This window comes from Oncorhynchus clarkii, chromosome 4 (genome assembly GCF_045791955.1).
Source record: "Oncorhynchus clarkii lewisi isolate Uvic-CL-2024 chromosome 4, UVic_Ocla_1.0, whole genome shotgun sequence".
In the NCBI taxonomy this organism is placed as follows: Eukaryota; Metazoa; Chordata; class Actinopteri; order Salmoniformes; family Salmonidae; genus Oncorhynchus; species Oncorhynchus clarkii.
The window spans coordinates 46,289,737-46,302,200 of NC_092150.1; the positions used below are offsets into that span (position 1 = coordinate 46,289,737).

Consider the following 12,464-nt stretch of genomic DNA (forward strand, 5'->3'; position numbering starts at 1 on the left):
GAACATAATAGCAGCCCAATTAAAAGGCCTATGCTGCAAATTAAACACAATTTTTAACACATCTGGTTAGTAGGCTATATAATCAGTTAAGTGTCAATAACATAGCCTAATATTTTCAATCTGATTACATTGATAAAATCACCAATGCCCTGGACATTTTGCTGAACTAGGTGAGATAAAAATAAGTACATCTTAGTCATGAATCTAAGCATGGCACTTTCAAAAGTTACCTTTCCACCCAGACAGAGGCTCTACTGACACAGAAAACTGTAAGCTTCAACTGCTGGCTACTTGTCCGTTGTATAACCCAACAACAGAAGTGCTTCCCTAAAAGCTGCCTGGGTTTAAACAAACATCTTCTCTTTTCAGAAAGAGAAAAGCTCAATTAATAGGGACAGAATAGCAGTCATTTTTTTTTATCTCCTCGAATATTATAGGCTGCAGTTTAGCTTCAGAGTGTCATATACAGGAATTAATATATCCCCATATGCATCGGAGTCACGTACTTCGCTGACATTTTAGAGCTTGTTTCTACCATAAGGCGCCACGGAGTTAAGCATTGTTATAATCTTGATATAATCTGGACACGTTTTATGTATTTATTTCAAAATATAAAGCAAACAATAGATATAATTTGTGCCCTCTTCTTTAACAAATGGTATGTGATACCATCACTCAATTCGAGCCCTTGTTTTAGTCAAACACACCAAGCCCTTCTCAGACATGGAGGTATTTAATCAGTGCATGTGACAGTGTTGGAGTATTTTGCTACACCGTCATCAATGGATAGGATAATTGTGTCTGTCAAACAGGTAGGCTTACCACTTATTTTTTGTAGGATGAAGAAATAAGCTCCAATTATATTTTACCCCTGCTTTGGAGAGTTAAAATGTTGCTATCACTATGCAACCAGCTACCTATAGTAGGAAAACAAGTTACTTATTAATAATATCCCACCTGTTATCACACATGGCACGACCCCATAATTGTTATAATTACAATAAAAATAACACTGATAACATATTTAACATATATTTTAATATTTCTTTAGAACTGTAAAACAGAGTAAGATCATTTGAGCTTTGGAAACAACTGCTTTCATAAATGCATGGTGGGCCCCGTTTCGCTGGAGCAGGGTAAAATAAGCTTTATGTCAATGACCCAGCCTTAACGAATTTCGTTTATTTACATACCGAATTTGATTGTCTAACATCAGTTTAAACAATTTATTTATTTTGTCTCCACCTAGAGTGGCCTCTTTCCTCTGCTGTGGTGCTGCATTGCAGTCAGCGATGTCTTCTCTCGAAGCTGTCCATGGTCCTGAAATCAAATAATCTGAGTTTGCTTGGACACCAGTCTGATCTCCAGCTCCTTCCACCTTTGGGAACTATCTAGGTGGTCATGCGACTTCTCATGTGAGCTAAGGAGGTGTCACAGATTCTTCCAGTCCCTGGTTCCATCCCTGACCAGCAAAAAAATTGGTCTCTTCACTCTCTCCCCGTGGGTCACCGAAATGTTTCGTTGCCCCTCATCTCTTGGGAAATGCCCATCCTTATCATGATGTGGCCCAGGCTGCACTAACATATCTCGTAAAGATCCCATTCCTATATTTTGGCCACTCACCAGGATATTTTATGTTTTTTGTGTGGGAGTTGGATTTAATCAGCAGCACCACTATCATCCGGGACGGGGAGCGACGAATCTGAGTCTGGGTCCAAGATAGTAGGGTCTTCACTGGCATTGTTTGGAGGTGTGGCTAGGCCTGGTGCGAACACCTGTTCTTGTCCAGCCAGAGAGCTTTTATCATCGGTGGAATTGCATGGCTCGGGCTCCTCCGGTTTGCCTTCTTCGCTCAGCGAACGGGGGCTCGTCGTTGTCGGGGAATGAGTGGCCTGTCCAAGTAGGCTTGTCATTCTCCACACCAGCTGATGGACAGTGCTGCATGCTGATACATTTCACCAGAGAATTACTTTGGTTCAAAGATTGTGCCTATTTTCTCATTGTTAAAAAAAAATAAATCTCATCCTGGTAGTTTTTCACTAATTACTTTAGTCACTAATCGTCTTCGTCACACACCAACATAAAAAAATACAATAATTTAATTGGCAGATACATTTGTATTAATGTTTCACAATTGGAAAATCGCATATAAACACACACATCACCATAGCTACCAATGATAGTGGGCGTGAACTTCGGAAGAAGCGGGAATGGATTGCAGCAACGCTATGAGCTGGTGGCTGGGGTGCCGCGGGCGGTGTAGTAGCCGATTAGGGGTGATGGAGGGCGCCAGCCAATTGTCAAAATGCCGCCATAGGCGGCGGCCTAATCTTGCCTAATGGGAGGGCCGGCCCTGAACTGAACACATAAATCATAACATCACACCAAAACAAATGAAATACCGAATGCAAAAAGTTGTAGTCAATCGGTCAGTCAGACAATCCAATCCGCCAACAGATCTCCGGCGGGGAAAGGCCACGAAGAAACAGCGGAGACCAACGTAGATCGGTAGTCGAACAATAGACCTAAGTAGAGCCAATACTGATTGGTCCTGCCACAAGGTTACAGTACACACTTTTTACTACAAACAAAACAAACTGGGTCTCAACGAGCTTCCAAGATGAGGGTAGAACACTTCCTCTCTCGCGCCACTGTCACAACCTACTTTTGCGCAGCTAATCCTGGCTATTTAATAGGGAATTAAAGGGGAATCGCCCTATTGGCAGGAGAATCACGGATACGCTTCAGACAAATTCACCTCCGTCACAAAGCGGATGAAAAAAAACTTCAGTTGAATGACTTAATTTCAGAGATCCATTCCCCTTTTATTTGAGCATGTCACAGCAAACACATCATTATTGTATATGTATTTATTTTGGGAAATCTTTTGGTCTTTTCTTGGTTTCATTTCAGCATGCGGGAGTTGGTTAAAACACCATGATGCTCCCCAAAACCTCCAAACGTTCATGGATAGAATTAACCCATGAATAGCCCCAGAATTCACATTCAAAGACAATCTGTTCATGAAAAAAAGTAAACTAAATGTATAGTTAATGAACAGTTGTAGAGTTAATGAAGTGTTTATAGAGCTATAGAATGAGTGTAGCCTGGTCCCAGGTCTGTTTGTGCTCTCAGACAGATCTGGGACCAGGCTAGAAGGAGTGTTGTTAGTGCTAATCAATGCTAACACTAATGTTAATATGTCACAGGGATGGGCAAGGAGGTGGAGAATCTGCTGACAGAGAACAAACATCTTCTGGAGACCAAGTAAGTGTGTGTGTTGTAAACTTACACTTGTTTGTTGTGCTGCTCCACATTAAAGATGGTTTGGTACAAGATAGATTTACTAGCGGGGCTGTTCTTTTGCAAGGGTTGAGTAAAAATGTTTTCTTTTTTTTTAATAGAGAGAGCACACAAACGTGTGTGTGTGTGTGTGTGTGTGTGTGTGTGTGTGTGTGTGTGTTGAGAGTGATGGTAAGACACAGAGAGAAACAGGTTTTCCTTTTCCAGTGTAAATGCCTTTTGGTTGGCACCCGAAGACTTGTTTAAGGATTATTGAGTAAAGCAGTACAATTATTGATTCCCATTTCTCCCCATGCAGAAATGCCCTGAACATTGTGAAGAACGACCTGATAGCCAAAGTGGACGAGCTCTCTGGGGAGCATGAGGTGCTGAGAGAGGAACTGGAGGCCCTTAGGACCGCCAAGAACAAAGTGCACATAAAGGTTAAAGAACTGGAAGAAGAGCTGAAGAGGTGAGGGGTTGTGGGAGGGTGTGCGTGCGTGCATAGTGTGTGTGACTTGTGACTCTTATGACTCTTTGCCTCCTCAGGTTGAGAGCAGAGGCTCTGACTCTGGGAGCATCTCAGGACTCCAAGGATGAAGGAGGGGAAGATGTGAGTCAAACAAACAAACAGATAAACATTTTACATTTACATTAAGTCATATAGCAGACACTCTTATCCAGAGCGACTTACAGTTAGTGCATTAGTAACTAGATACAACAACCACATATCACAGTCATAGTCATAATCATAATAATATCACAGTCAGAGTCATAATCTAGGTTTCCATCCAATTGACAACAGATTTTCATGCAAATATTCTAAAATGTATTTCCATCTGAGATTTGTTTCCATCAAATTGACTTGTTCCTGATAAAAGGCTGTGCTTGGTGACTTAGTGCACATAAAAATAAATGTTTGCGGTTAAATTTCTATGTACTGAATAAAAATACAATATAAATGGGTTTCCATCGCATTTTCAACTCGACTGATGGTTTTGTCACTAAACATTTTTTGTTATATAGCGAATGTGCCCACTCTGGTCTTGGCATATGCAGTCTGGCCAATACCTCACAGACACAGTTCGGGAATAGCCTACTACATGATGAGATTATTATGGACAAAATAGTGAGATTATTTTACTTGTCAAACAGCAGCCAAGCATCGATCATCATGTCACCAGAATAAGACAAGATATTTATTGGAAAGGAGCATTAAGCTCATCACTGTGGACTTTCACCACTCTGAAGTTCATAATTTATTTCATTTGTAGTCTAACAAACTGCATGCTTTCCCGAGTCGTAGTGGGAGGACCAAACTTGTAGTCACCGTGGGACTCCAAGTTTACTTTGATATGATGGTTAATATACTGAACAAATATAAACGCAAAATGCAACAATGTCAAAGATTTTACTGAGTTACAGTTCATATAAGGAAATCAGTCAATTGAAATAAATTCATTAGGCCCTAATCTATGGATTTCACATGACTGGGAATACAGATATGCATATGTTGGTCACAGATACCTTAAAAAAAAGTAGGGGTGTGGATCAGAAAACCAGTCAGAATCTGGTGTGACCACCATTTGCCTCATGTAGCGTGACACATCTTCTTCGCATAGAGTTGATCAGGCTGTTGATTGTGGCTTGTGGAATGTTCTTCCACTCCTCTTTAATGTCTGTGCGAAGTGGCTGGATATTGACGGGAGCTGGAACACGCTGTCCCAAACATGCTAAATGAGTGACACGTCTGGTGAGCATGCAGGCCATGGAAGAACTGGGACCTTTTCAGCTTCCAGAAATTGTGTACAGATCCTTGCGACATGCATTGTCATGCTGAAACATGAGGTGATGTCGGCGGATGAATGGCATGACAATGGGCCTCAGGATCTCGGAACGGTATCTCTGCATTCAAATTGCAATCGATAAAATGCAATTGTGTTCATTGTCCTTAGCTTATACCTGCCCATACCATAACCCCACTGCCACCATGGGGCACTCTGTTCACAACATTGACATCAGCAAACAACTTTGGAGGCAGCTTATGATAGAGAAATTAACATTCAATCCTCTGGCAAAAGCTCTAGTGGACATTCCTGCAGTCAGCATGCCAATTGCACGCTCCCTCAAAACTTGAGACATCTGTGGTATTGTGTTGTGTGACAAAACTGCAAATTTTAGATTGGCCCTTTATTGTCCCCAGTCCTCAGTACAAGGTGCACCTGTGTAATGATCATGCTGTTTTATCAGCTTTTTGATATTCCACACCTGTCAGTTGGATGGATTATTTTGGCAAAGGAGAAATGCTAACTAACAGGGATATAACCACATTTTTGCATAGAACTTGAGATAAATAAGCTTTACATGTTGCGTTGCAGTGGGGAGAACAAGTATTTGATACACTGCTGATTTTGCAGGTTTTTTTTATCATAGGTACACTTCAACTGTGAGAGACGGAATCTAAAACAAAATCCAGAAAATCACATTGTATGATTTTTAAATAATTAATTAGCATTTTATTGCATGACATACAGTGGGGTAAAAAAGTATTTAGTCAGCCACCAATTGTGCAAGTTCTCCCACTTAAAAAGATGAGAGAGGCCTGTAATTTTCATCATAGGTACACTTAAAATATGACAGACCTAATGAGGGAAAAATATCCAGAAAATCACATTGTAGGATTTTTTATGAATTTATTTGCAAATTATGGTGGAAAATAAGTATTTGGTCACCTACAAACAAGCAAGATTTCTGGCTCTCACAGACCTGTAACTTCTTCTTTAAGAGGCTCCTCTGTCCTCCACTCATTACCTGTATTAATGGCACCTGTTTGAACTTGTTGTCAGTATAAAAGACACCTGTCCACAACCTCAAACAGTCACACTCCAAACTCCAATATGGCCAAGACCAAAGAGCTGTCAAAGGACACCAGAAACAAAATTGTAGACCTGCACCAGGCTGGGAAGAATGAATCTGCAATAGGTAAGCAGCTTGGTTTGAAGAAATCAACTGTGGGAGCAATTATTAGGAAATGGAAGACATGCAAGACCACTGATAATCTCCCTTGATCTGGGGCTCCATGCAAGATCTCACCCCGTGGGGTCAAAATTATCACAAGAACCACACGGGGGGACCTAGTGAATGACCTGCAGAGAGCTGGGACAAAAGTAACAAGCCTACCATCAGTAACACACTACGCCTCCAGGGACTCAAATCCTGCAGTGCCAGACGTGTCCCCCTGCTTAAGCCAGTACATGTCCAGGCCCGTCTGAAGTTTGCTAGAGAGCATTTGGATGATCCAGAAGAAGATTGGGAGAATGTCATATGGTCAGATGAAACCAAAATATAACTTTTTGGTAAAAACTAAACCCGTCGTGTTTAGAGGACAAAGAATGCTGAGTTGCATCCAAAGAACACCATACCTACTGAGAAGCATGGGGGTGAAAACATCATGCTTTGGGGCTGTTTTTCTGCAAAGGGACCAGGACGACTGATCTGTGTAAAGGAAAGAATGAATGGGGCCATGTATCGTGAGATTTTTAGTGAAAACCTCCTTCCATCAGCAAGGGCATTGAAGATGAAACGTGGCTGGGTCTTTCAGCATGACAATGATCCTAAGCACACCGCCCGGGCAACGAAGGAGTCGATTCGTAAGAAGCATTTCAAGGTCCTGGAGTGGCCTAGCCAGTCTCCAGATCTCAACCCCATAGAAAATCTTTGGAGGGAGTTGAAAGTCCGTGTTGCCCAGCAACAGCCCCAAAACATCACTGCTCTAGAGGAGATCTGCAAGGAGGAATGGGACAAAATACCAGCAACAGTGTGTGAAAACCTTGTGAAGACTTACAGAAAACGTTTGACCTCTGTCATTGCCAACAAAGGGTATATAACAAAGTATTGAGAACTTTTTGTTATTGACCAAATACTTATTTTCCACCACAATTTGCAAATAAATTCATTAAAAATCCTACAATGTGATTTTCTGCATTTTTTTTCTCATTTTGTCTGTCATAGTTGAAGTGTACCTATGATGAAAATTACAGGCCTCTCTCATCTTTTTAAGTGGGAGAACTTGCACAATTGGTGGCTGACTAAATACTTTTTTGCCTCACTGTAAGTATTTGATCACCTATCAGCCAGTAAGATTTCCGGCTCTCATAGACCTGTTAGTTTTTCTTTAAGAATCCCTCCTGTTCTCCACTCATTACCTGTATTAACTGCACCTGTTTGAACTCGTTACCTGTATAAAAGACACCTCAATCAAACAGACTCCAACCTCTCCACAATGGCCAAGACCAGAGAGCTGTGTAAGGACATCAGGGATAAAATTGTAGACCTGCACAAGGCTGGGATGGGCTACAGGACAATAGGCAAGCAGCTTGGTGAGAAGGCAACAACTGTTGGAGCAATTATTAGAAAATGGAAGAAGTTCAAGATGACGGTCAATCACCCTCGGTCTGGGGCTCCATGCAAGATCTCACTTCGTGGGGCATCAATGATCATGAGGAAGGTGAGGGAACAGCCCAGAACTACACGACAGGACCTGGTCAATGACCTGAAGAGAGCTGGGACCACAGTCTCAAAGAAAACCATTAGTAACACACTACGCCGCCATGGATTAAAATCCTGCAGCGCACGCAAGGTCCCCCTGCTCAAGCCAGCGCATGTCCAGGCCCGTCTGAAGTTTGCCAATGACCATCTGGATGATCCAGAGGAAGATTGGGAGGAGGTCATGTGGTCTGATGAGACAAAAATAGAGCTTTTTGGTCTAAACTCCACTTGCGTGTTTGGAGGAAGAAGAAGGATGAGTACAACCCCAAGAACACCATCCCAACCGTGAAGCATGGAGGTGGAAACATCATTCTTTGGGGATGCTTTTCTGCAAAGGGGACAGGAAGACTGCACCGTATTGAGGGGAGGATGGATGGGGCCATGTATCGCAAGATCTTGGCAAACAACTTCCTTCCCTCAGTAAGAGCATTGCGTCGTGGCTGGGTCTTCCAGCATGACAATGACCCGAAACACACAGCCAGGGCAACTAAGGAGTGGCTCCGTAAGAAGCATCTCAAAGTCCTGGAGTGGCCTAGCCAGTCTCCAGACCTGAACCCAATAGAAAATCTTTGGAGGGAGCTGAAAGTCCGTATTGCCCAGCGACAGCCCCGAAACCTGAAGGATCTGGAGAAGGTCTGTATGGAGGAGTGGGCCAAAATCCCTGCTGCAGTGTGTGCAAACCTGGTTAAGAACTACAGGAAACGTATGATCTCTGTATTTGCAAACAAAGGTTTCTGTACCAAATATTAAGTTCTGCTTTTCTGATGTATCAAATACTTATGTCATGCAAATTAATTACTTAAAAATCATACAATTTGATTTTCTGGATTTTTGTTTTTGATTCCGTCTCTCACAGTTGAAGTGTACCTATGATAAAAAATGACAGACCTCTACATGCTTTGTAAGTAGGAAAACCTGCAAAATCAGCAGTGTATCAAATACTTGTTCTCCCCACTGTATATTTTTGTTCACTATATATCAATATTTGCGCTTAAAGGCACCTTTTATTGCATAATTAATTTTACAGATGGAAAAAGTGCAACTGGTAGTGCAATAAAGGCAAGTACAAAAGTGTTTTTTTCAAATGTCGAATTAGATTTGTTGTAATTTGTTGTAATTGGTAGATTTGTTGTATATGGGTTAATCCTGGTGGAATGCCACCTGCCAAATTACTATTGAGATTCTTGTGCCAGCTTTCTCCAGCTTTCTTGCTAGTTTGACAGAAATGCCTTTGCAGGAGCCCTCAATCCTAATTGAGCTCATATGCAATTCACAACTGCATTTCACATACCTAATCAACTAAAATTGGCTAGGGCAGGGGTTCCCAAACTTTTTTGGGCCACGACCTCATTTTGATATAAAAAATGTTTTGCGACCCCACCATGTAAACAAAGTCAAGTAATTAACAGTCAGTTTACTTTTTTATGACAGTCTATTACAAATCAGTCTGATTATACATTTGACAGTATTTCAATCTGAAGGAAGTATGGTTTGAAGTGACTGAAATGCATCAGAAAGGTATTGGGAAGTTCAGAAGTTCATCAGGCTATAATTTTGTATGATATTGATTGTTCTTTTTACCCCAGTCTGATTTAGCGCCTGGTCTTATCCACTCTGTTCTGATGGGTCCTATGTGGTTTCTGAGCATTGTAGAAGGAAACGGAAGACACATACAGTGCATTCGGAAAATATTCAGACCCCTTCACTTTTTCCACATTTTGTTACGTTTAGGGGTGTGGCGGTCATGACACTTTGTCAGCCAGTGATTGTCAGGCAAATTACTGCCGGTTTCACGTTAATTGACTGTTAATTAACATAAACACATTTAGCATCACCTTTTTCCACGCATAGCCTACAAGTCACCGATGCAGACCTTTGGAACATGTAATATACACCATCACAATAAATCCATTATTTATTTTAGACGGGTCTAAAGAAACATGATATTAAGAAAATGTAGTCTGTTTCAGAAGAACAGAGTAGCTAGCATACTCTGCATTTTCCTTATGTTAGGCCCTGATCTGGCTATGCCGTATGGCTGTGGGCTACACTAGTTCATTTTTAACACAAGTTTTGCTTAGAATTCCATAGCACTATTTATATTATTTTATAGTATGAAGAATACAATTGAACATAGCTGAATAAAATAGACAGAATATTTTCTCCAAACGATTTGAGGGAGTACGCACATGCTGCTATTCTGTGTTGAGCAGTTAACAAAGAAAAAGGTATGCTTAATTTAGAGTTATTTATGTAATTTTAGTTGTGATAGAAATGTTGGACTATAGGTTTTGATTTTTAATACATCCTAAGGCTGCATTATGCAACTCTGATGATGATTTGAAAAAAGTCGCAGGAAAGACCTGAGCTCAGTTAGTAAGTTTGGTAGGCTACCATCAGTAGCAACAGAGCTTGGAGAAGCCTAATTACCATGACTAAATTGTCACATGGAATTTGACTGCCATCATAACTCGTGACCGCCAGTGTGGCGGTAATACGGTCACTGTAACAGCCCTACTTATGTTACAGCCTTATTCTAAAATGGATTCAACAGTTTTTTCCCCCTCATCAACGATGAAAATAAAACCTAATATAACTCAAACGGAAAGCATTTGCATTTTTGCGCAGTCTAGGCAGTGCTGAGAGGGATAGATCAGTCAAAGTCAATATATATAAAACAATTAATTAAAAAAATAGTTCTTAACAGGGCGTGTTTTTTGTTCTATAATGACAAAGTAAAAACAGGATTTTAGAATATTTTGCAAATATATGAAAATAAATAATTATAACACATTTACATAAGTATTCAGATCCTTTACTCAGTACTTTGTTGAAGCATATTTGGCAGCAATTAAAGCCTTCTTGGATATGATGTTATAAGCTTAGCAGACCTGTATTTGGGTCTGTACCTGTATACCTGTATTACCTGTATATTTCTTATTGCAGAACTTCTCAAGTTCTGTCATGTTGGATGGGGAGCGTCACTGCACAGCTATTTTTAGGTCTCTCCAGAAATGTTCAATCGAGTTAGGTCCGGGCTCTGGCTGGGCCACTCAAGGACATTCAGAGACTTGTCCCGAAGCCACTCCTGTGTTGACTTGGCTGTGTGTTTAGGGTCATTGTCCCGTTATTTTTTTATTAGTCAGTTAAGATCAAATTCTTATTTACAATGACAGCCTGGAAACTTTGGGTTAACTGCCTTGTTCAGGGGCAGAAGGACAGATTTTTTACCTTGTCAGCTCGGGGATTCAATCTAGCAATCTTTCGGTTACTGTCCCAACGCTCTAACCACTAAGCTACCTACCTGAACGCTCTGGAGCAGGTTTTCATCAAGGATCTCTCTGTACTTTTCTCTGTTCATCTTTCCCTCGATTCTGACTAATCTCCCAGTCCCTGCCGTTGAAAAATATCCCCACAGCATGATGCTGCCACCACCATGCTTCACCGTAGGGAGGGTATTGGCCAGGTGATGAGCTGTGCATGGTTTCCTCCAGACGTGACTCTTAGCATTCAGGACAAAGATTTCAATCTTGGTTTCATCAGACCAGAGAATCTTGTTTGTCATGATCTGAGAGTCCTTTAAGTACATTTTGGCAAACTCCAAGCTGGCTGTCATGTGACTTTTACTGAGGATTGGCTTCCATCTGGCCCCAATACCATAAAGGCCTGATTGGCGTAGTGCTGCAGAGATATTTGCCCTTCTGGAAGGTTCCCTCATCTCCGCAGAGGAACTCTGGAGCTCTGTCAGAGTGACCAAAAAAAAAAAAACTTCATCAAATTTAGAATAAGGGTCTGAATACTTTCCGAATGCACTGTATGTGTTCCTTAGTCTTATCTTTAAGTGATGGGGTCAAAATATTTTGTAATTTAAATCGTTCAAAAGACATTTGCAGGAAGAAAACAGAAACCGCTCTGTTTATTACAACCAAATCTAACGGCTACCGGAAATTCTCTCGTTACCCCATTTTCAAATCAGGTGACCCCTATTTTGGGAAACGCTGACCTAGGGGCATGTTGAGCTAACTATGCCTCTCGTTTTGGCAGTGAATAGTTTGCTTTTAGCCTTCTGAAAATGTTGTGAAAAATAAAATATCTGATAGCCAGCAAAGAACAGTTTGGGGTCAGCAGGCACGACAGTGTAAAAGGGTATGAATGCAACTTGTGCCCTCTCTCTTCCCCCCCTTCTCTCTTCTTCCTTTCTCATCCTTCCCTTTCTCTTCCTCTTCTCTCCTCCTCCCCTCTCTCCCCCCTTCTCGCCTCCTCCTTTTCTTTCTCAGTACTCGTCTCCGATGGTGGATGGGGATGTGACCATGACACAGCGTCGGCGTTTCACACGGGTGGAGATGGCCAGGGTCCTGATGGAGAGGAATCAGTACAAGGAGAGACTAATGGAACTACAGGAGGCCGTCCGGTGGACAGAGATGATCAGGTGACGAGAGGATTTGGGGGAGGGAGGGGTGAAGGGGAGAGGAACCAATACAAGGAGAGGCTGATGGAGATGCTGTAGGCCGTCTGGTGGACAGAGATGATCAGGAGAGTCAAGCCTTATCTCCTATGTTTAGCATGACAATGACCATAGAAATTGGCAAGACAAACAGATTTGCGACCAGGCTCAAACATGCCTCTCTCTATTT

General features: G+C 41.6%; 1 protein-coding gene across 4 annotated transcripts in view; it reads left to right on the forward strand.

The window, feature by feature from the left end:
• Positions 1 to 12,464, forward strand: part of LOC139406889 (C-Jun-amino-terminal kinase-interacting protein 3-like) — an 80,235-nt gene that overhangs the window by 35,088 nt on the left and 32,683 nt on the right. For all 4 annotated transcript variants that reach the window (XM_071150021.1, XM_071150022.1, XM_071150023.1 and 1 more), the window contains 4 exons: positions 3,210 to 3,267; positions 3,602 to 3,754; positions 3,832 to 3,895; positions 12,108 to 12,259. In XM_071150021.1, the coding sequence (XP_071006122.1) occupies positions 3,210 to 3,267; positions 3,602 to 3,754; positions 3,832 to 3,895; positions 12,108 to 12,259 (427 nt within the window). The remainder of the gene's footprint in view (positions 1 to 3,209; positions 3,268 to 3,601; positions 3,755 to 3,831; positions 3,896 to 12,107; positions 12,260 to 12,464) is intronic.